Below are 26,258 nucleotides of genomic sequence, written 5' to 3' on the forward strand. Positions count from 1 at the left end.
ACAGCAACAATAATAAATAACAGATAATATTGTTTCTTACATGCTATATCCTAAGTACTTTTTGAAGATCAGACTATTATTTCCTACATTTTATAAATGAGGAAACTGTGTTGTCGTAAGTTTAAGGAATTGCTTGTGATCATACAGCAGCATAGAGTGCAGCAGGGATTTGGTCACAACCACACTGATTTCAAGTCATTTCGAGGTTGTTTGAGTTGCTGTGATATAAATTCCCTTGGCTTCAAATCCTCAAAAAACCAAGATGTGCCCATTAGAGAAATGCAGTATTGGCACTGCAGGTAATAATGATATGTGTGGAATGACCCTAATTTATGTTTCCCCAACTGCCTGAATCACAAGAAATAGTTTCCAATGTTGTAGGAAGTCACCTGTGCTAAAGTTATCTGTGGACCACAGCAGAGGTGGGAGAATAGCTTCAGGGTGGAACTAATTTGGGAGCAGATGGAAACCAAGTCTTTATTATATTTTCCCAAATATACTCTTGTAGCTGCCTACAAGGGATTGTAGGGTGATACCTAGATCATTAGCACAGCACCTGAGTTGCTATCTAATGTCAACAATAGCTCTAGGGGCATATTCCTATTTCCCTGCACTTGGGGGGATTTCAGAAGCACCAGACATAAATATTCCTATGACAGAGTTGTATTAAATAGTTTAATCCTCAGAAAACTACGGTGTGACCTCTATCAAACATTGAGTGTGCAGTTTAGGTATAGATTCTGGAAAGTCCTGGGCACCTTTGCAAGGTCAAATGAGACCTAGAGTATGCTTGGTTTTCTGCTAAGTTTTGCAGCTTTCTCTGGATTCCTCTTCACGTGCTTACTTTCCTTCCAAGACTTGGACTCTGGCTGGATCAATATTACCCAGCAAATCATCCCCTTTGTCCCAGGGCTTGTACATAGCCCTCACAAAATATGGGAAGAAGACCTCTAAGATCTGAACAGCTAAGTAGCCATTTCTCCACTGCTCTATGGTTGACTCCTTCTCCCATTAGCTTATGCTGTAGCACCTTTTCTTCCCTTCTAAGAATTTTCTAAACTAGATTCTCACAGTAGTATTGCCTTCATTGATTACTTTCTAACCCAGGTTTCTAATCCAGAAGCCCTCTCTCAAATCACCAGGCAGAAGGAAAATTTAATTCATTTTGATTGTCATCTTATTTCTCTCACCCCAAATTGTTGTCTAGCTTTCCTAATTTTTTAATCATCCTGTGTCATTTTCACAGCTTTTTTCCTCCAGCCAATTAGCAAATTATTTTCTAAGTGACATTTCTCACAATGCCCAATTTCTTTTCCCTGCTTACAGATTATTATAGCATTGCTTATTATCAATATTTTCTGTCACTCAATTTTTCCCTATTCCCAGCACAGGGGGAAAAAAAAGTTATTTCTGGAATCAGCAGCAGCAATCACTATCTTCTCTACCATTGTAATTGCCACACAGGTACTACTTTCTTAGAACCCCTGCCTTAAGCCTCCTCAAATCCTGTGGTCTCAACTTCTTCTCCACATTTCCTGCCAAAAGTGTAACTGAAAAAAGACTACTGCAGAGCACCTTCCAATTCTATGTCCCTATCCATTGACAGAATCAAATGACACTATAAGACGGTAAACACACACACACACACACACACACACACACACCATGTGGATATTTTTGTTTAACTTTCAAATCTGTAAAGCAACTCTCCTCACTGATATTGCCTGCAGTCTTAAAAAGTTAACATGCACCACTGGGTGTCAGACCATAATTGCATATAATTAGCAAACTGCAACTCTTTCAAAAGATTGCCACTGTTTAAACAAGAACTAAGAATGAGGCCAACATAGGCATGTGAGCCCTCTGTGGCCGGAATTGTTTGTGTGCTGTGGCGCACACAGGGTAAGGTCGGGAACGCCCAGGCCTGAGAGGGGGAAAAGTCTCCCTCGCCTTGTTGTGTGCCTATGCCTCAGGCATCCGGTCAGCTGAGAAATGGCTCATGATGTTTTGAGTAATCTTGGGCACATTGTTCCTTGTGACGCCCACCGAGGAGAGTGGCTTCGTGTGCGGGGATGTGATGATCAGATAACATCCTGCTTCAAATGTATATGCGGGGTGTTGTCTAATCTCAGCATTCCTGCATAGGATTTGATTCTATCTCTATGTAGTTTCGGGGAATGGGTCATGAAGTACCTTTGCACAAAAGCTGATCAGAGAATAAGATTTACTTAAGATATGTAATTATTCCGGTGCAACCGAATTTGATTTGTTTTTGTCCTCTCTTGCGTAAAGAAGTATCGGGATATCTTAATGCTTACATTGTTAATCAGTAACAATATATTTTGATTGTAAAGAGTATATAAGATGTCAAGAAATAAACGGCAGTATGCAGTTGCAAGTGCTGCCTTTGCTCTGCATCCCCTGTGTCCCGGTGATTTCGCGACCCTTACCCAGGGACCCCAACGCACTAGACGTTGACATAAGAACACAAGAATCCAAGATTAACATATCATCCTTAGAATGGTTATTTCAGAATAAGACTGAGCTATACGAAAGATTTTTATCTTACTATTTATACCATACCAGTTCTATATGTAATGTGAAATTTATGAAAACAATAACAACAACAAAAACTAGGAGATATGAGGCAATCTTCAGCAATGAGGCTATTTTGAGAAGAAAAGCAGAACTTTAAGTAATTCTATCTTCAATAAGTTTAAAAAGCAGGAGCCATGAAGCACAGGGTTTCTTGCTAGTTAAAATCCATGTTGAATATTGCAAATGAATAGAAATTCAAGAATGGTCAAAGCTCACCATCCCCTCCCACCTGTTGCTTCCTGCTGAACTCACTCTTTAGAAGTGGGTTTGTTTTTGTTTGTTTGGTACTCACTGTGTGTGTATATGTGTGTTTATTTTGGTTGTTGTTTGCCAAGGTCGCAGCAAAAAGCACAGAAATTAGTAGGGGGAAAAGCTCTCTGGCAGTCCCCAGAGCAAGGAGGAGGGGCAGGGTCTGCCAAGCAGCTGAGCAAGGCTGCAGTTCCCTAGGCAGCCTGCCTTAGAGGTACAGAGCGATTAATCAATCCTCCCGGAACCCACTAAGTGTCCATTTGAAATTGAACTGACCATTGCAAGTTAAAGTCCATCTCTCTCTCTCTCCCTCTCTTCCTCCCTCCCTCTGTTTCTAACTTAACACATGTGTAGTTTTGTGTCACTATATTTTACATATACAAGTATGTTCCCATTGCTTCAATCTGGACATTCCAATAGGAATATAAACACCATAAATGCAGGTATCTTGCATGTCTTGTTCATTGCTTTGTCTCCAGCTCAGCACTCAGTAGGCCCGGAATACATATTCATTAAATTAATAAATACGAGTATGAATAAATGCACCATGTTAAAAGGCACCTTGAATAAGTCTTGTGATTGTAGGCTAAGGTAGTATTTTAAACATGGAATATATATATATTTTAGATTTTATTTATTTGTCAGAGAGAGAGAGCACAAGCAGAGGGAGCGCCAGGGCAGAGAGAGAAGCAGGCTCCCCGCTTATCCTGGGATCACGACCTGAGCAAAAGGCAGATGCTTAACCAACTGAGCCCCCCGGGCATCCCTAAAAATGGAATATAAATTTGATGAAGAACAATACAAACCCTTCAATTAGAAAGTTGAGATGTCTCCTTTCCACGTAACAGTGCACAGTTTTGATATTGCCCTTAACTCCCTAATAATTTTCTATACAGATAATGTGCTTATCGTTGTGTATGATTTTAATTATTTGACTGAAATATAATTTAAAAATTAGGGGCGCCTGGGTGGCTCAGTCGTTAAGCGTCTACCTTCAGCTCAGGTCATGATCCCAGCGTCCTGGGATCAAGCCCCGCATTGGGCTCCTTGCTCAGCGGGAAGCCTGCTTCTCCCTCTCCCACTCCCGCTGCTTGTGTTCCCTCTCTCGCTGTGTCTCTCTCTGTCAAATAAATAAAATTTTTTTAAAAAAAATTAAAACCAGGAGAGAGCCATCTTATAGAAATTTAGTTTCTCTACTTAAAATAAGAAGGAAAGGCTTCTATCTGGAGCATGTGTTACACCAGCAGCAGCTGATTCAGATCCAGTGAAGGTTCACAGAGCAAGATGCAGAAAAAATCTGCTAGGGTCTCAGCCAAGGAAAAAAAAAAAAAAAACCACAGTAAAACCACAAGAAGTAGAAGCCTATGAAAACCTGATACAATTTATCTTGGCTGCCCCACTGGACTAAAATAAACATTTTTCTCCCTCTGCTTTTTGCCTATATGAAATAGTAAGATACATTTTGAAATAGTCAAATTCCAGTATGCCACCGAGACACACGTAAGGCAGCTGTAATAAGGGAATATCTGACGTTTCATCGAATTACAAAAATTATCAGGCTAATAAATTAGAGCTTTTGAATCTATGTAGCAGCTTGAACTACAATATTGGTACAAGCTGATCGTACAAGTTGTTCCCTACAGAATAGTTAATATGATGAAACCAAGTGAAGAAATAGAAAACGCCCACACTTATTTTATTTTTATTGAAGGTAAAAACCACCTGCACACAGTTCTGTTCAAAGAAAAATGTTCAGTTTCATTTTTCTCTCACAGATAGAAATGTACTCCATAGAATTGGAACTACTCCTTTTGTTTCTTGTTCTCAGATTTTGATTTGCATACTTTAGGACATGTTAAGGTGCTCTCTGTGACTTAGAAAGTTTATAAAAAGGTAATTTGATCTCAAATCATAGTTTTCTTTCTTTATTTCTAATACTGAAAGCTGCATAGCCTTCTGAGAAGTGAGCCATGAGTGGAAGACATTAGCTTGTCTTATAATAAAAAAGTTCCACAGGGGATGAGTTACATATTATGACATTGTGAATATAAGGCTCATTTGGATTTAACTCATTACTACATCATGTTGCACAGGAAAGCAATTTTTAAGCAATATAAGTGCACTTCATTTGTAAAGGACCCAGCTATAACACACAATCAGTTATTGAAGACAGAAACTGATTTCCCAAATCAGGCATATAAAATTTAATATATTTGCTCCAGTTATAATAAAAGGGAAGAGAAGTTGAATGCCTTTTTTTGTTTTCCCCAGATAATAAGGACACTTTATAAAATTTGGAAAGTGCATTTTTGCTTGGGGAGTTGACTACATTTTTGATGCCACAACTGAATAAAATTAAAATCTTTAATAAAATATTTGAAATACCTGTTATACATACAGAATTTCAACTTTTATCCTTACATAAGTTTAATAGTATTACATAAAAAATAAGATCTGAAATTTATTAATGAAATAAGGATAATAATGGGCACTATTTTTTTTTCATATCAGTAACAGCTTTCCATATTGTTCAGTTTAATCCTAAAGGCTGACTAAATTATTCTATGGGAAAAAAAAAAAAAAACAACCAGCCAAATTGTATTGGTTTATTTAAGCTCCCTAAATCTGTATGTACTATTACTTAGGATTCTCCAGAGAAAGAAAACCAACATACATACATACATACATACAGAGAGAGAGAGAGAGAGAGAGAGAGAGATTATTTTAAGGAACTGGCTTACACAACTGTAGAAACTTGACAAATCCAAAATTTGTGGGGCAGACCAGAAGGCTGGAGTCCCAGGGAAGAGCTGCAATTCAAGTTCAAAGGCAATTTTCTAGTAGAATTCCCTCCTCTTTCTGAGACCTAAATCTTTTTCTATTAAGGGCTTCAACTGATTGGATGAGACTCACCCGTTAATTACCATAATGAAGGTAATCTGCCTTACTCAGTCTACTGATTTAAATGTTAATTTCATTTTTAAAAAATACCTCCTGCAGGGACACCTGGGTGGCTCAGTCAGTTAAGCATCTGCCTTTGGCTCAGGTCATGATCCCAGGGTCATGGGATCGAGTCCCACATCAGGCTCCTTGCTCAGTGGGGAGCCTGCTTCTCCCTCTGCCTGCAGCCCCACCCTGCTTGTGCTTTTTCTCTCTGACAAATAAATAAATAAAATCTTTATTAAAAAATACCTTCTGCAGAAATATCTAGAATAATTTGACCAAACATCTATGCCCTGTGGCCTAGCCAAGTTGACACATAAAATTAACAATTACACTGTAGTTATAAGCATCTAAAATTTGGAAAATAAACTTATCTATCCATTCTGTGATAGTTTCCCAGGATAGAGGCAATGAGGAAGAAGTTTTCATCACCCATTTTTAGGTACTTGAATTACTAGACAACGTTACTTTCTCTCCTATCAGCTGGAAACACCTATTTGAAAAATTTTTAAGTGACTGTAATAAAGTACTTATTTTGATTTGGTAAATATGCATAAATCATCTATTTTCCAATATATTTTCATTTAAATTTCCCCTGTAACCACCCTGATGAGATTATAGGATTGATACTTTTATCCACAATTTTTGAGCATTTTGCTTAATTTCTAAAGCACGGATTGAGATTTTCAAATTGCATATCTCAAAGGGCCATGTCTGCCATTTGAATCTTGATTTCGTTGACATTAAAAAGGAACATGAAAGAGAGAAGTATGTAATCAGTTCCCAACCTTTCTGTGTTTAACTTATACTTCACTCTACCGAATGTGATCATTACCAACTTTTCTATCGCTAGAGTGTCGGGAAGTCAAGTGAATCCACAGGAAACTGACATACTTTATCCTCAGAGAAAAACGTTTGTTTTTGCCTTGTACTACATCTGACTGATCCTGTTTCTTTTTTGAAATGAATAAGATCAAGAAGTGAACGGATAAAAAAGCATATTATAGTCAATGCAGGGAAGATTTAAGAAAGCTGTGACAAGTCTTAAGGTTAAGCCATTTTCAGGATAGGTAGCCAGTAAGCACAAATGACCTTGATATATTTAGTGGAAATATTTCATTGACCATAGAACATAGTCACTGCAAAAGAGTCCTTTCATTATGTAAAATATATTCCTCCCACTAAGAATGCAACAAAAGTCAAATTTGAAAAACTAAAGTATCTGCATCTTGATCCTTAACAATTTAACACAGTCTTGATGTTTTATATCAGATTCAGTAAAAAAGATTAAGAAAAGAACAGGTGTTTACTAGGAAGTTGAGTAACCTAATCTTAGTATGTAACTTTGAGAATAAAAAAAATTTATGGTGCCTGGAAGGGAAAGTGGGCAAGGGATGGGGAGGGAGGCAGGACGGAGAGGGCAAGACAGCAGGGAAGCAGGAAGAAAGCAAACCTTCTAGCAGAACTGGCCCTAGACTAAGACAACCCCTTGCTGGCAGAGCATAAAAAGACCTGTGATGGGATCTACTTTGTTCCTCCATAAAACCTGCGATCGCAGAAATTACCTTTTTGTGAAATTTTTACTTTCACTTCTTGCTAGCAAAAAAATGTTCACCACATTAAACAGAATATTATTTAAAAATGTAGAGTGACTGGCAGAGTGCCTGAAATATAGAAGATATTCAGCATATGTTTACATAAGGGAAAAGCAAATCCTCTACCATCAAAATAAAAAAAAAAATAGCACAGACTATGACAACGTAGATAAAATATACTCAGAAACCAAAGTCATTTGTGTGTGTGTGTGTATGCCATAATATATTATATATACATAATATATATACACATTACATTATATATCTAAAGTCACATATACGATTCTAATTTCAAATTCCAATAATATAGATCAATAACCAGAAACATACATACTTTTTCTAAAAAAAAGAAAAAAAAGAAAGAAAAGAAAAGAAACCACATGCAAGTGAAGTCTTTATCAAGAAGGTCTAGATATTCCGGGTTCATTCTCTCCCACAGTAAAGATTTACTGAGTATTTGCATGCCGGGACTCAAGTACTGTGCCAGACTCTGTGCAGGGAGCAGAAAGTGATTCATGCCAACAAAAAGAAAAAAAAAAAAAAAAAGAAACTCTGCAAGTTACAAGGAGAGAGAGAGAACTCAACTGGTAGGAGATCGAAAAGAACATGAGCCAGACCTCAAAGGATGCCTAGTATTTGAACAGGTCAGGATTGATAAGGTCACTGCAGACAAAAGCCCCTGTCAATAATCCTGATTCATCCTATGGGGCATGCTGGTCTTGCTCTGGTCAGATGCCTAAAGAGTGTGAAGAGCATAGCTTTCATTGGTCTGTCCATCCAGTCAGTTAAAAGAATTAATGTCATTCAGCATAACACTGAGAAACTCTGAGTGAAGCAGTTCCTTTATCTAAAGTCCAGAGCAATAAAATACTATGCATAATTAAGCAAATCTTATACTATGTATTCTTTTTGTGATTAAATTTAAGACAATGTACATTTGTTATCTAGAGAGATCAATGATAGAATAGCTAATTGCTTCCTTTAGGAACTGTCACTCTACTACTGTTAAATTCATTCTGTTATCATTTGCATAAATTGAATTATGTGCACTTTTGTTATACATTTACATGTTTTTCACCAATTAAAGTGCCAGTTGCTGTATCGCCTTCTTCATTTCTCCCAACCTTCCTGTTTTCATTCTAACACTGAAATTGATGAGGAACAAAAAAAAATACGAAGGGTAGGAATGACAGAGACCAAAAAAATAATACACGACAGAGGAGGACAGACAGATGGCTGGAAAGTGCATCTGGAGACTATGGGAAAACAGTTGCTGACTGCATCACCATCATCAAGCCTTGCCTTTGTACAAAAGCATACTAGCAAAAGAGAGAGTCCTGTAGCATCAGAAGAAAGAAAAATCAGGGATTTAAAGGAGTCTTTCTAAAGCTCTGAAAACCATAAACAGTCCACGGGCTTCCATGAACTCCACAGCCAGCTTTTCTTTAGGTGAGGACTACCTTGCCTCCCTCATTTAAGACTGAAGAGAATGTGTAGTTGTCAGCTTTGTTGAACAGGAAACCAGATCAATCATAGGGACTATAGTGCTCTTAAACAGAAGGAAGAAATCATGGGTGACAGATACGGAAAGGGAAGGATGACAAAATGAAGACACACTGTGAGCACAGGAAAGACAATAATATTATAACAGGTAAACAAATCTAGTGTCTGGGTTAAAAGAATGGGACAGAGAACCAGCACTACTGTTTACTATCTTAGATCAAGGGATGGTAAGTGAAGGCAGGTGAACAATGATTTAGGTGGAAGACAGAATTATAGATTTTATCTCTAGATAGCTTGAACGGAGATTTTCTCCTTTCAGGTGATCAACTTATTATAAGAAGGTATCATCAGAATATAGTAGATGCTAACAAGTAGGGTTCTAAGATTTTAGACTCCTTGGAAGTATAGGGTAGCTATGAGTCTAGGGTTCTTGCTGCAGTTAGCTGGCCTGATAAAAGTATGAACTTTCCCCCTTCAGGAGAAATTCATTCATACAATTTAAATGAACTAATTCTTGTGATGTGATCCAGTATAGGGATAACATAGAACAAGAATGGCAAATCCTCTGATCAATTAACAGAGGCTGCCAAGAGTGTTGGGTTGAGGACTCTGAGGTAAGGTCTGGGCACAATGAAAAAGAGGGTTATGACTATCATAGACACAGAAGGGGCATAACACAGGAAGTGGCAGTACGTGTGCAGCAAATTCACCAGTCCTTTAGTTCAATGTCATTAAGGCCAGGTAACATAACCAAATAGTGTCGATGGCAAAGTTTAACTGGTGCTATGAAAGGTACCACTCAAGTTACATGTATTACTAACTAAATATACTATTGTTGACAAAAGGCACTGAAGGAGGAGGAAGAGGAGAAAGAAGAAAAAGAAGGGGAATGAGGAGGAGGTGAAGCAGCAAAGCAGTAGATGATTTTTAAAAGTATATTTCAGAAAAAGAGAAAAATAGATTTGAGAATCCATTTCAATTTAGTATATCAACAAGTAATTACTAAAATATAAAGTATATGAAACAATACTGAATGCTACCTAGGTTTTCAGATTAGATCTTGTTCATCAAGATACAGCTGAGGAAAATTTATATTTCCTACCTATATTTGAAGAGATCATTACCAACTAAAAAAAATATGGTGTTTTCCTTATGTTTGTAAAGAACATTCACAGCATAACTTAACTCATGCTTAATTGCTTGTACCAAGCCAGACAGTGATGAAAAATATTGCCCCTGTCCAGATAATGCAGACATTTAAAAATAGATAAGCCCCAGATAGCTTATTGTTCATTTTATTTTGTTAATAAATGTGTCTACTAAATAAAATCCAGAAAGATGGGGTACCATACATAAAGCAATAGACTATTTTACTATTATAATATTTTAAGTTTCTCAACTTGTAAAGACCATGGAAAGAACCTGTAAAAACCATGGGGAAATTCTTTAAAAAGTAATTCATACATGTAAAAAGAAATGCAAATGGTCAATTAAGATATAAAAAGTTTGTCAACATTATTTTTGGCCTATCAAAACAAATAAAGGACTGGAAGGTTGGCAGCTCTGAAAAGCAATTTGGCAAGACAAAGCAAATAACTAAACAAATTTAAACTCCCTAAATCTGTGATTTGTTTCCAGGAATCTATCAGAAAAGAATAATTAAGGTAGCAAAGACGTATGTACAAGAATCTTTGTAGAGACAACCTAAATGTCCATTTATAAGAAACAGGTTCAATAAATTCATGACATCTATATAATGGAATACCAGCAGTATTTTCATATAATGATTTAAGTCTATACTTATTGGCTTGAAAAATGATTCTAAATATATTGTAGGCAAAAAAAACATTCTAAAGCAGATAACAAAGGAACAGATGTGTTATAATACAATTTTGGTTATTGATTGGAAAAGAAAGAAAGAAAATGATGAAAGAGGATGATAGGAGTATGGGTGGTTTTTACTTTATTAATTCTAATTTTCTCTATATATTTTACTTGTAAGCAAGAAAAACAACAATGTTCTTTCCATTTAAAAAAGAACAAAAAATGCCATGTTAGCCGTAATTAAAATACAGCACATGTTTTCTTTCTCACCATTTCACAGTATCTATAGCTGTCAAAAGTCAACACATTCCTGCATTCAAAAATATACTAAACCTCATTAGTTCATCCATTTCAAATATCTTATTATTAGAGTATTATATTTGGTAACTAAAGTTTGAAGTTTTTAACATACTTTATTCAGCAATGTGCTTATGATCTTTAACACACAGACACACACACACACACACACACACACACACAGGTCATTCCCTCAACAATATATGTGATAAATATGTGAGAAAGGCTCAGTGACTTCATTATATGATATACATACAACATTATACCTGTCACACTGAAGCTGCTTCTAAGCTAAAGAGTTCTCTCAACAGCTCTAGGTTAACACGTTTTATACAAGGTGACTAGCATCCCAACTGGCCAAAGCTGATTAGACCAGGGATAAACACTTGACACGGAGTCATAAATGTCTCTGGCCCTCAAAGTAATATTTCATTCTGGGGAATAGGAATGGTAGAATCATATACTGGGGATATAGCAGTTGGTATTGGGAGAAGAAAAAAAATAAGGCAGACAAAAAGTATACAGATGGAAAGGGAGTTAAGTCACTTTGGTGTTTCAACACTTCAGTGAAAATCAGAGGAGTATGGCTATTGAGGTCCCTGGAGCTAACTGGATCCAGATTCTATATGAATAAGGCCTGATCAAGTGAATAATTCCTATTCATAGATTATTGTATGGGCCCACCCTTCTCTTTTGATGCTTACAATAAACTTGCATTGTCTAAGTGGTTACTGTTCCAACGCACCAAAAGCATACAATAAAACAACTTTTAATGGCCTATTTTGATTCTGACCCATCAGAATATATCTGCTATATATCTGAATATACCCGGTTGGCTTACACAGAAGATATGTGGAAGAAATAAACCAATAATGTAAAAAAGTGAAGGCATTTTTTCAAATAGCAAAAGTTACACATAGAAGTGACTGAGAGAATCATATTAGAAGATTAATACACACACACACATACATTTACACATGCACTAACGTGGTCTTCATATTCCTATGCTAATCTTGACCATGTCTACAAATGGGATCAAGTGTAACTAAACTTCTGATTGGTTTTCTTTTATTTGGTCAACATACCAAGTACTTGGCTTAAGGTGGTGTATTATGTGGGCTTTATTATGGGACAATTAGGTTCTTAAATTAGGATATACAGTCAATATGTCTATCAGTGATTCCCTATGAATCATTCAAATATGTACTTTTCTATAATACTAAACATAAAAATAGCCCACGTGTAACCTCTATATTAGACAACTTTTAACTCAGGGAATGGAATCATAAAGTACTTTTCTTCTCTTCCATTTACATTTATTCATTGGGACTAGTTTTTTTCCTATTCCTAGATTAAAACAAAACAAAACAAAAACAAAACTCCATTAATCCTGGTGACTGTTATGTGACTTGACTTCCTCTAGTGAGCAATTAAAATGTTCAGTGTCATTTAATAGTCAGAACTTTGAACTTTTTCCCACTTTTGACCATCTTTAAATTGGAAGCCCTAAAGTCAAAGAAGGGAGGGCAGTCAGCTTCTTTGCTTTGCGTGTCTCTAACTTCGTGGCTGAAACGGAGCAAGTGAGAATAGGTAAAGCAGGAGCAAAAGGTTCTCACTTGACAGATACTCTCATGAACTGGCATGGTACCTTCTGAATCTAGCTGGAGTTGTCAACTAAATTTTCCTATTGTGTCTGCCTTGTGGGTTCTTTGGAGATCCATTCATCCCACACCTGGGACTTCTAACGTTCTTTTGATATGGGTAATACATTCTCCTCCAGCTCCAATACTTACTCCTTCCACAGCCCCATACTTCTAGCTCTATCTGATAAGTTCTTTTTAGCCATCCAGGAAGCTTTACTGGAAAAGATCGGTAAGACACCTCCCTTCCACATCTCTTCTCTCTCCGACCCCCAGTCCGTTTGGGCTTCGTAACAAAATACCACAGACTGGTTGGCTTATAAACATTTCTGATAGCTCTAGAGGCTGGGAAGTCTAAAATCATAGCACTGCAGATTCAATGGCTGGTGAGATCCCTCTTCCTGGTTCATAAAGAATACCTCCTCACTGTGTTCTCACATGATAGAAGAACTAGGGAGCTCTGTGGAGCCTCCTTTTATAAGACCACCAGTCTTATTTATGAGAGATACACCTTCATGACCTAAACACCTCCCAGAGGCCCCATCTCCTAATACCATCATGTTGACCATCAGGATCACAACATATGAATGGCAAGTGGAGGGGTGGGAAGGGGTACAATCCTAGTGATCCTCTCCCTCCCATTCATTCATATTCATATTCTCTGTCTGTCTGTTTATCCGTCTGCCTGGATAGAGTCCATAGAAGCAAACTTTGCCATAGGCCACCCAAAACCTCTCTTTTCTACTTTTATCAGCAACTAACCAGTCTATATCTTTTCACTTAGATGTCTCAGTGACATCCTTTTTTCACTGGACTTGAAGCTTCCTCCTTGAGAAGAAATTGGGACTGAACACCACTAGCAGCTCTCTCAAAAAAAAAAAAAAATCCTCTTTATCCACTTCTCTATTTCTTAGCATTCCCAACCTTTCATAGGTTAAAACTGGGTGATCATCTCAGAGAATTATGCCACCCTCCCCACCCCCAAGTTCTGCATGCTGGTCCCAATGAGAAACACAGTATCAATTGTCTTCAAGCTTCAGCTTTAACTGAGACATCAACAGTGTACTTTAACATTTTTACAGTATCTGGTTTTGACATGAGTTGTCATTTTTTTTTTTAAATCAGAAAACAGCATATCCTCTGAGTAACTATAATTATATAACATAAATATATTTTATAATATATTATAAGTAGGTATTAATAATGTTTTGAATATAATGATAACATGAAAAATATAAATGGTAAGTCAAGTGATTTTTAAAATACATAATATAATTGATCAATTAAATACAGATCTGTTTCTCACTTATTCAGGCATTCATTTCTTCCCTTAGAAAAATACTTATTCAATGTCTGCTACACAACAGGAGTCTATTGCAGGGCTGAGCAAATTTGGTCCATTCCCTCATGGAATCTGCAATCTAATCTATTATAAGAATATCTTTTATATTGTACCATTTTTGGATGTTTGGAAAGAACTGGCATGGTCTTAGAGCGTGGGCAGAGATGGAAAATCAATAGAGAAGAGAGAGAGCAACTGATGCACAAAAAACAGTGGGCCAATATGAGCTCAAAACTGATACAAATTGACGAAAAGTAGCAATAGGAAAGAACCTGTGACATACAGAGTTAATGCTAAGATGTCTTAGTAAATGCAGGAACTCATAATAAGGCATGTCATTAGCATGACTATTAGGGAAAAGGTTGTTTTGGATGAGGAGATGTTATTTGGAGAAAGTAACTGTAAACATATTTGTACCAAAATATTGATTAAAGAAAAATCTCTTATCTCAAGAAAAATATGTGGCTATTTGATGGAGTAGAGTCGTGAATATTGACAACCACTGAATACTGCCTGGCAATATAATTGCTAGTGGTTATATTTTTGTAGCTAGCTTTGAAATACACATTTTGTTGATTTTCAATTTTAAAAGGAGAATATACTCCTTACTGTCATGCAACTCCTATTCTGAGGAAAATAATGAATATTTTTATTTAATTATACATTTAAAATTTTAGAACCAGCTGCCTGTTTGCAAAAAGGACATAAATCCATTTTTAAAGTTGTCTACAATGCTGGGGGAAAAAATAAGGCAAAGAAAGCCAGAGAAAGAAAATAAATACATAGGCTAGTTAGTACACAAAAGGCATAGAGACCCCTCCCCCTCCTCCAGGGAGCTGAACCCTTCAGAAAGAGTTTCCCAGGCTCTGAGTCAGCAGTACCCCTGCTGGGGTCAGCCAGTGGGATAACCAGTAGGATACTGCAGAAGAGGAGAAAAGGAGAAGCTGTGGTACTTCTTACTTTCTCTCTGCCTTCAGTAGCTGCGGCTACATCTCCACCCCCCTGCACTTGTGTATATAGAAAGTTCCAGCTTCCACCAAGTTACCCCAGCCCCCTTTGTCTCTCCAGCCTAGGCTTAGTAATGGCTTCTTTTCTTTGGGTTGCCTCACTGTCCCAACTGCCCTCTTAGATTTTACCTTTGATGGAGTAATTTCTCTCCTTTCAGTGCCCTCTGCTTTAAATATTCAGAGAGTTTTCTGTTGTCTGTTAGATCCTGACTGCTACAATCACTCATTGTTAAGATAATGGCATATTAATTCTATTAAACAATTAATACCATACTATAATACTATATAAACAATTTTACATAGAGAAATATCATGGGAAGTCTTACTATCTGCATATTACATGCTTATTCAACAGTGAAGAGCAGACACAGAAAGGTGTAGGAAACAAATTGCCATTAGTCATTCAGACGTGATCTTTAGGAAGAGAATAATAACTCAACAACAACAATACACATGACATTTCAGCACATATTCAATGATACATTTTCAGTGGGTATGCTCACTAGAAGATCCCTAAAAATGCACATATGCCAACAGCTTGGCAGTAATGAGCCAGTGTAATCCAGGAAGAATATCCTGGGGAAGTAGTATCCCTCTCTCTCATCTACCCATGAACAACATATATGATTCACTTAGGACTGTCCTTTCTTGGCACATATGGAAAATACATGGGAAAGCTACTATTCCAATTCTTCATTTCATTAAAAATGTAAACTAGCAAACCCTTTATATGGCAATAGTGAAACTTCTCCCAAGAACTCAGAATTAATGCCAGTTAAAGAATATTTTCTTATCATTTAACTTAAAAATCAACACATTCTGGCTAAAGAGGTCATGTGCAAACTTACCCTAGAGAGACAAATGAACTTTTAGAACTGCCTGATATATGGAACCCAATGTTTTTCAATAAAAATGTGCTCACTGAGAAGCCCAAGGATGCAGGAAACCAAATACTATCAGTGCTCCTAACCATAAGAGACAGTTACTTCAGCCCATAAAAGAGTTTTATTTCATTCTGCTGTCATTAAAATTTTCAATCATATGGCCAATGCCCTAGCTTTTATGACACATATATCCAGCTGTCTTTGCATCTCAATTTGGCCTACCTGGGCTTCCCAAGAGGGAGAATATGCAGTACCTGGAATCTTTTAGTCTCCACAGTAGTTGTGGTTCTTATTATCAATTAATAAAACAGCATCATAAATTCATATTACAGTATCATAAATCTGAAATGTGCACCCTCTCTGTGAAGGGTATGTTGGTAAGTTTTGTTGCTTAGCTTGCTGGACTAACCTTAAACCATGGCAAAATCACCAACTCAATACTCCCTGTGAGACATCTTTCCCAGGAAATGCATCCCACCAACATCCATTTCTTCTCCACCTACCTGAAAGACTTCTTAATATCTTCTGCTTGGATTGTCTGGAGAATCTCTTGGTATAACTGAAGATCAAGCATTGCTGAAGATGTAGCATTTGAAGGACACTTTTTAAGTGCATAATAGCCTATCAAAATCCCAAAAATAAATAAAACGATGGCTGTGCAAAGTATTTTTAAAAGGCGGCAAAAGTTGCAGGGGTTGCTCTTTGGCACAGATCTTGTGTAACGGGTAACATAGTCAGACTCTTCTTGAAGTCTCTGAAACCTTCCTTTGGGTGAAGTTGCTGGTTGAATGGAATCAAGATTGAGATCTGCAGTCTCTGGATTCTCCAGGTTCTGATTCTCAGCACTATCTAGTTGGAACTGGTCAAAACCAGGCTCCTCCAGTTCCTTTTCCATGTCCCACTCTAAGTCAAGGGCAGTGGCTTGAAGGTCATCATTGTCTAAGTACTGTGAGTGTCCTGGTGCTCTTTGATCTGCATTGACCTTCTGATAGGCCATCTTTTTACCTGTGAAAATAAGGGAAGCATATTTTCTTAAAATAAGCTGTAAAATTGAATAAAGGAAACTTCATTTAAGTTGGAGTGGGGAGACCAAAAGGGGGAGCTCTCACACCCTGCCCTCAACCAATGACAGATCCCAACAGGAAGAGACATACCTTGCATTCCCAACTAGAAGAAGCTTACTTTACTACCCCAGCAGGAGAAAGGAAAATGTTCTCCCTGTTAGGCAACAAGCTCGGCAAATAGGAAAATACAACAACTCAGCCAATGAGAAGCTATCACCACCCTGAACTCTCACTTTCCTTCATTCAAAGCAGCCCTCCCATCTTTCTTCTTTTCTCAGTAAAGTGACAGTCCTCTCCATTGATCTCCAGACTTGCCTATGGTTTGCCATAGTTTGCACGTTCTGCAATTCCTCTGCTATTCCAGAAAAAAAACCATTTGCTGGTAGAATAATTGGCTGTTTACTTTTAAGGTTGACAAAACAAATAATAATGAAAATCTCCATGGTGAAAACAAAAGAAAGCAGCAATCCATTTTAGATGCCCATAAAATTTTAGTGATTGTATTCAGGGGAAATATATTGTCCCTACAGAAAAATCACATATTTGTTAATTATTTAATCTTCTGTTTTGCTGTTGATGTTTCTTATAGGAAGAGAAGACAAAAAAAATAAAAGTAAAATAAAAGTAGAAGTTACTTGGAGAAACTGTAAGACAACATAAAATAGACACACACACAATTATTCCTTTGAAGCTCAGGAGAATAAAAAAGTCACAAATGTACAAGTGTATTGAGGATAATATGTTATAATGAAGGCAAAATTTAAGCTTACACATTGTCAAAATCACTTTTAAGAAAAACTAAGGGCAGAAGCAATAAAGCTGTGGTTTAGTAAGTTAAGGAGGAAAAAAAAAAAAAAAAGACCCTGGGATGATTTACATTATCACAGCTATTTTTTAAAAAGGTTCTGGATAGGGGCGCCTGGGTGGCTCAGTTGGTTAAGCGACTGCCTTCGGCTCAGGTCATGATCCTGGAGTCCTGGGATCGAGTCCCACATCGGGCTCCCGACTCACCAGGGAGTCTGCTTCTCCCTCTGACCCTCTTCCCTCTCATGCTATCTCTCATTCTCTCTCACTCAAATAAATAAATAAAATCTTTAAAAAATAAAAAAAAGGTTCTAGATAGACTAGAAATAAAAACTCAATGGAGTAGTGATGCTATTGAAACACAAGAAGCAAAATATGGTATGTTACATAGTCACGAGTTATCAAAAGGATTGGAAACTTGGACGCCTGGGTGGCTCAGTCGGTTAAGCGTCTGCCTTCGGCTCAGGTCATGATCCCAGGTTCCTGGGATCGAGTCCCGCATCGGGCTCCCTGCTCTGCGGGGAGCCTGCTTCTCCCTCTGCCTCTGTCTCTCTCTCTGTCTCTCATGAATAAATAAATAAAATCTTTAAAAAAAAAAAAAAAAGGGATTGGAAACTTTAAGCATACTGCAGAAGACCAAATGTTCCATGGAATTAGTGACATGAATTGGCCTGGATCACTGAACTTTAAGTAAAAGTCTGGGATGGCACCTTTCCAAAAAGGGAAGCCTTTTGCCAGCCAGGAGAGTTTGATTTCATAACCTTGCTATAGGAGTGGCAGATGGAGATTTTCTCCCCTACACAGTTTTGGATGACAGTTTGTTATATCCTGCAGAGTGGTATTAGGCTAACTGGGCTAATTAACTACAAGTAGTCTTCAGTCTGAATTCAGTAACCCACTGGTGTATTATGGTTGCAGATTAGGAGTATTTATACTTAAATTTTCTGTGTATTAGATTTGTCATCCCAGCTGGATTCTAAGGTCCCTCACTATGTTTTATGATTTTTCTATGCGCCCCACTGTGGTGGGTAAAGAACAGAGCTCAACAGACAACTGACTAGCTAACTGCCTTAGGGCCAGTGGTTAACAAGTAAACTCTAATAAAAAGATACAAACAGGGATTTCATGAAAGGGAGTGGCATCATGCACAGAATCATAGATATATACAACTCTAATCTGAGCTGGCAGAGGTCCATGTTAATTAAAATGTTCTGAACTTTTCAGATAATTCAAATATAATTAAATATTAATCTTACAAAATAAAAATAATTCTGACTAGATTTCTCTTCTGAGAAAGATCGTATAATCTAGGATAGATCTATCTAGAAAGATAGATCCTATAATCTAGGATTCATTCTTACCCCAAATTGACTCAATAACGAGAAGTAATGCATGCCAGCTCCTGGGATAGGCAGTGAAAACAAAGATAAATGGGTCCTTATTCCTCAAGTAAGGAACAATTCAATCAGAGATAAATGCATGAACAAACCTATGTGTTGAATAAAAAATGCAGAGTGCCAGGGAGACTCAGGGGTGACTGGGTGTAGCACAGACTATGGGAAAAGGTTCCCCAAGCAAGTGATCTCTGAGATACTTCTGGCAAGAGAGGAAGCGTTAACTAGGGCTGACCAGGGGCATGAAAGGATGACAATCAGGTAGGGGAAAATTTACAAACATGCAGAGGAATGAGAATGCAGGGGGCATGGACCCTTTGAAAAATCCAGAACTACCAGGGTGCTGTATACTGCTATATACAAGGAAGGAGCACATGGGCCAGAGATTCAGATTAAAAATCTAGGAAAGGGTGACTGGGCAAAAGGCTTAACTTCTGTGTAACCCATGGTCTTCATCTATGAAATGGGCATAATAATAATATAAACTTCATAATGTTGTCATTAGATTGAGACAGTGAGCCTAAAACATCCATTGAGTGTAGCATAGGCTATATGGGTGAGAAGGGACATTCCTGGTATTAGAGGAGAGAGGACTGGGCAGGATTGTTTGAAGAAACGAATTTAGTAATGCAGAAGAAATTATATGGGTCTGTAAGATATCGTGCAGAGGGGGAGGTTACATCATATTCAACGTGTACACTCACATACATGTATGCTAGTTGTGATTTGCTTGTTTACATTTAGTCTATATGTAGAGATAAAAAAGAAAAACACTACATGACATACCAACTGTTATCATGAGGTGTTTATTTGGTACTGTGTATTAGAATAGCCTCGGGAATGATTCTGCAGGCCCTCCCCCCGCCCTTCCCATCGTGCCTCCCTCCCTCCCTTTAGCTTGGCCTGGTTTCCAAAATGATTCAAGAAAGCACAACATTTGAATTTTGTCTTTGGTCATATCAAGACAAGCAAAAAAAGAGAGTAATAATTGGAGTTAGTGGTAATTATTCATCTAGGTTAGGAGAGAGTTGATTAATTGGTAGAGGAAGGCTCCAAATCACACTTGGTTAAATTTTTTACTTTTTTTTATTTTTTTTAAAGATTTTATTTATTTGACAGAGAGAGATACAGCAAGAGAGAGAACACAAGCAGGGGGAGTGGGAGAGGGAGAAGCAGGCTTCCTGCAGAGCAGGGAGCCCGATGTGGAGCTCGATCCCAGGACCCTGGGATCATGACCTGAGCTGAAGGCAGACGCTTAACGACTGAGCCACCCAGGCGCCCCTAAATTTTTTTTTTTAAATGGTGAAAGAAAATACTGGAGGGTAGGAAAAATTTGAAGGTAGTAGAAATAAAGACTTTGTAAAATCCATATGCAGAAGAGGAAACTTTCTAATGCAGAAGAGGAAACTGAGGTCCAGAGATGAATAATTCTTTAAACTAAGAAAAGTGATGTTTGCATACATTTTATAAAAATATGAGCTTAACAAGTTGGCAGTAAAGTAATATTAAATACCCCACAATTCAACTTATTTTAACATACATTATAAAATACTGCAATTTCTTAACACTAGTCAATTTTTTTCTTATTTAGCTTAAACATCAATAAACTCCTGCTATCTTGCCATGGTATTTTGATATTTACTTCTTTAAGTTTCAGTTTATGCATTATTGATTAATTTATTTAGACACTGTCCCAAGGTGGTTCTTTAGACTTCCCCTGCTTCTCATTTTAATGAATCAGAGTCTCTGTCTTTAAAGGTTGTTTGAAAAATTGAATTGTAGAACATGGTTTATGCTCAAGGAAGATTTGGCACACAGGAGTTACTATGGAAATTTGAGATCTCTAATTATGACCTCTAATACAAACATTCAAAATCATTTCTCCACAAATCATTTAAAAACCAACTGCAGTGGTGAGGCAGAGTTTTCATTTCTAGCCTGACAATAGGCATTCCATCACATGTACATCAGCAATTTAACGCTTTTCAAACATCAGACAGAGCCATCAATTAGAATGTAATGTAGATACAGATATTAAGTCCTCACCATATGTGTATCTACCTGACACCTTTACTACCACTTTTGAACCCATTACACATTTATAAATTTACCCTAAATTCTCTTTTCTAGGAGAACAGTAACTGGGTCAAAGGTAAATGGAGCCATTTAATGTAACAAATTCCAAAGTATTTCAGGAAAACTTCCAAGGAAATAGTATGTGAGAACATATACAATGAAGCATTTTAACCATTAATTTGGTAAAACAAGTTACATATATATTCTATACATGTTCTAGATATATGCATTTTATATAAATTTAGAAAACCATTTCTTTAAAATTATCTTGCTTTAAGGAATATAGATAGCTTTTTGCAAAAATACATATAAATCTCTGCCCTGACCATTCTGTTTCACTTTATCTAAAAAAAAGCCTCAAAAATAAACCCAATACTAAACTACTGAATAAAAGTGACCATATATTCAATTTTGAGTCAGCACAAATTATTTTATTCATGCCACAAAGAATATAGCTTTCCTTAAAATAGCTATGCTTGGGGCACCTGGGCGGCTCAGTTAAGTGTCGGACTCTTGATTTCCACTCAGGTCATGACCTCAGGGTTGTGAGATCACTCCCCACATCAACCCCTGTGGACCCGAGTCAGCTCCTTGCTCAACAGGATGTATGCTTCTCTCCCTCTCTCTCCGCCCCTCCTCCCCACCAATGTGCACATGCACTCCCTCTCTCTAAAATAAGTAAGTCTTTAAAAATAAGTAAATTAAGGGTGCCTGGGTGACTCAGTTGGTTAAGCGACTGCCTTCGGCTCAGGTCATGATCCTGGAGTCCCTGGATCAAGTCCCGCATTGGGCTCCCTGCTCGGCAGGGAGTCTGCTTCTCCCTCTGACCCTCCCCCCTCTCGTGTGCTCTCTCTCATTCTCTCTCTCTCAAATAAATAAATAAAGTCTTTAAAAAAATAAAAATAAAAGATAAATAAAAATAAGTAAATTAAAATAAAATAAAATAAAGAACCTATGCTCTGTGAGGTAAGTAAAAAACATAACACAGTGTTTTTACCAGAACTTTCAAATTCTAACTACAATAGAAAAAATGTATTATAAAAAGAAATCTTCAGCAAAATCAGCAGGTCTTAGATATGATCATATAATTAGGCTATTCAAACTTCATATATTTTCTCTTACTGATATTCATTTAATTTATACTGTCATATTATTTTACACCTAACTCTATTTGAGTCATTTAAAAACTACATGTAGTAGATTTTAGAATCTGCCACATGAATCTTTCTCTAAAAGAGATATACAGTTGACCCTTGAACAATGTGGGGTTAGAGATGCCAACCCCACAAACAACCAAAAATCCATGTACAACTATTAACCCCCCTCACAGCCTACTGTTGTCTAGAATCCTTACCAATATCAGAAAGGAACACATATTTTGTATGTTAGATGTAGTATATACTGTATTCTTAAAGTAAGCCAGAGAAAAGAAAGTAAAAGAAAATATCGTTAAGAAAATCTCAAGGGGGGGTGCCTGGGTGGCTCAATTGTTAAGCGTCTGCCTTCGGCTCACGTCATGATCCCGGGGTCCTGGGATCGAGCCCCGAGTCGGGCTCCCTGCTCAGCGGGAAGCCTGCTTCTCCCTCACTCACTCCCACTGCTTGTGTTCCCTCTCTTGCTGTGTGTCTCTCTCTCTGTCAAATAAATAAATAAAATCTTTAAAAAAAAAAAAAAGAAAACCTCAAGGAAGAGAAGATACATTTACAGTACTACATTGTATTTAGGGGGAAAAAAAAAAACCATGTGTAAGGGGACGGGCACAGTTCAAACCGGTGTTATACAAGGCTCAACTGTACTTAAGGTGTAGGTCAAGTCATAGAAACTTGTTACATTTCCTTAAATAGAAATATCTGTAGTACCTTACATTCTATATTATACCACTTAGCCTTTTTTATAAAATGCAATTTTTGTGAAAAGTACAGTATATTTTCCATGTCTTCAACATCTCTTATTCACTTAGGTGAGATCCCTTCCCACCCAGGTCCACACCAAAGGCTAAATTGTTTTAAAAATTCAACATACTAAAACATTTATCTTTTATATATACTTACCCTCTTATAAGGAAAAGAAAGCAGATACAAGTTGAACTAAAAGGTATTTTTTCTAGATTATGACAGGCTTAGATCAATAAAAAAGGAATTTGTATTCTTACTGAGCATATGATTAGTTTAAAAATAAGTTGTTACTTCTGAATGCTTTCTTTCACACATTTTCACTGGCTGAAACTAAATAAATTATATAGAAATAAAAGATGAATACCAAACGGGCAGAAATTTCAATATGTAACACACAATCCGTGGCTGCTGCAGATCTACCCGAACACAATGAATGGCTGGCAAGTAGTTCAGATGACAAATACATGTTAAACAAAAATTTCCCTTAAAAGTTATATACTACTAATGCCACTTAGAAATATGATCACAGCACTATTACTTTCTTGCTCAGCAATCACAGTGAAGGAATTTATTATGCAAATGCCCTGGCTTTTTCAATCTCTAAGTTAGTAGACTCAAACTACTTGATTCAAATCCTAGCTCTGCTATGTCATTTAGACAACTTACTTAGTATCTTTATGCTTAAATTCCACATTTGTAAGATGGAAATAATAGTAGCACTGTATTTTTAGCGTTACTATGAATGAATGAGATAAATTACTGAAGGTGCTTAGAACAAGATCTCACACAAGGTAAGTGATCCACTAATAAAGGATTACTCTAGAAATTCTATAGTTTAAGAGAATACAAGTATTTGGAGCTTACAACTTTAAAGTACAGACTTAGTTAAATTATTTCCAGAGGCTGTAAGTTTCAGTAACAAGAGCCTAGAGATAATGAGAAACTGAGCAATGGACTCAAGCATTTTTGAGAATGGGAAGCATCTTCTAATCATTAGCTATGGCTCAGAGAAGAAAGAAATATGGCTAATATTTATATAAAAGTTATTATTATATTTCACTTACAACCACCACTTCTATATCGTTATTACAAATTTCTTTTTAGTCTATTTACAAAAAGTTCTTCTCTAATGCTAAAGAGTTCAGTTTAAGAGTTTCAAGAATTAGTGATAATTAGTCATAAACATGAGTTACATACATTTGTTGTAGAAAACCTTGTTTGTCCTAGGTGATTGACTTCATGTATTGACTATGATGATACCAAAAGTGTTTTTAACTCAAACAGTAGGAGAGATTGGGTAGATCTTATTAGAATGAGAAACACATACAAAAGATTTCCTACTTGTAAAAGTGATTTTATAAGCAAAATAAATACATGACTCTGGCAGATTAACTTTAAAACATAAGGCGGAATCTCAATTTCCTATGACAGTTCTATGATTGAATCTTTATTGTACAATGAGAAAAAAAAAATGTTCATATAGTGTTTCCTGAAGCTTTGAATGTCAAATCATTTGCTGGTTTGAGCAGACTGATTTGAGGCAAAGGCATTTCTTAGAAATGTCAGTGCATCATCAAAAGGCATTCATTATACACCTTCGTGCAGTATATTACTTTAGATGCTGTACCAGTGAACTCTGTGAGTGCCCAGAGGAATTTTTACATTTAAGTTTAAGAACATTCCTTATAGGCTAAAAACATTTGACATAAATTTTTCAGTATGAACCTAGTTTCTACAAATAAAGCCCATGTTTGTGGAATAAATATTTGTTGTTGAAAGATTTAATGGTCTCAACTTGAGAGCAGGGCCAAAGATAATAAAATGATAAAAACAGTAATTCAGAAGACTCTGTTCGCTGACTTAATTTTTTAGTATAATGAGATTTTTTTTTTTTCTATCTGGCTTTGTACAATGGCCCTGGCAATTGCTATAGCATCTGTAAATGCATTAAGAATCCCTTATTTAATTGTAATTTTGTATGTCAACTACATAAAAAAAATGACAATAATTATTTGTTGCTCATGCTTCACTAATTGAATAAAGAACATATATAAAGTAAGGGGGAATTATCTGTGTTTTATTTTTAGGAATAAAAAGAGTCAAAACCTACTCTTAAATGGGTAACAGGACACTAAATTTAGGCAGAGCAGATAATCAAGGTGGAGAGTATAAAACTAAAACTTGACTCTGAGGTCTGAGTTACCTTGATCACTAAATGACATGTAAAAAGTATGCTTATAGGATACCAAATTAATGAGCTATAAATTTCAAAATGCAGTCAAAACCATTTGAAGGAAAATTATTTGATGAAATCTAGCAGGTTTGTATAAATTTGTTTTATATCGCTTGCATATGTATGACCACCTGCCAGTTCCCTAAGTGGGCCAGCCATTCTTTCAGTACCTGTGTGCACCTGCAATTTGTGTAACACACTAACTGAATGGTTAGTTGGGCCCATCTGAGTTCCTGTATTTATGATGAGGCTTTTCAATATTAGAATGATATCATTCAGTTCAGGAAAAATTTGGCAAGCAGAAGAATTAATTTAAATTGACTAAAATGAGGGGCACCTGGGTGGCTCAGTCAGTCAAGCATCTGCCTTCTGCTCAGGTCATGATCAATCTCCAGGTCCTGGGATCGAGCCCTGTGTTGGGCTCCCTGCTCAGCAGGGAGTCTGTTCCTCCCTCTCCCTCTGCTCCCCACCCTGCAAGTGCTCTCTTTCTCTCTCTCAAATAAATAAATAAAAATATTTTTTAAAAATTGACTAAAATGATACAGAGTGTACTCTCTGGGTCTTCTGAACAAGTAGTTGGAACACTTTGTACTATTTAGAAAATCTATCAAGTGAGGTTAAGTCTTAACCACCAACACAAAACTCTTTCTACTTAGTGATGTGTAAATAGTTTCTGTTCCTGCCATGGACTCCTTTCCTGGTCCTTTTTGTTGTCTGCTTCTACCGAGACTCTTTTTTTTTTTTTTTGGCCTGGTCATCATTTCTATTTATAGAAATATTTCTATAGTCTGTAGAAATATTTATTTACTTCTACAGAATTTACATCCTTTTCACCTTCAGAGTATTTGAAGTGGCTTACATTAGAAATGCATATACACAAGATAAGTGAAAACACAAAACTACAAATTAC

General features: G+C 36.8%; 1 protein-coding gene across 1 annotated transcript in view; it reads right to left on the minus strand.

Moving 5' to 3' along the window:
- The window catches only part of NAALADL2 (N-acetylated alpha-linked acidic dipeptidase like 2), a 1,292,620-nt gene that overhangs the window by 658,899 nt on the left and 607,463 nt on the right, over positions 1-26,258 (minus strand). The window contains exon 4 of the mRNA XM_032407181.1: positions 16,386-16,887. Within this exon, the coding sequence (XP_032263072.1) occupies positions 16,386-16,879 (494 nt within the window). The 5' untranslated portion in view covers positions 16,880-16,887. The remainder of the gene's footprint in view (positions 1-16,385; positions 16,888-26,258) is intronic.

Source organism: Phoca vitulina, unplaced genomic scaffold (assembly GCF_004348235.1).
Source record: "Phoca vitulina isolate PV1807 unplaced genomic scaffold, GSC_HSeal_1.0 scaffold8, whole genome shotgun sequence".
Lineage (NCBI taxonomy): Eukaryota > Metazoa > Chordata > Mammalia > Carnivora > Phocidae > Phoca > Phoca vitulina.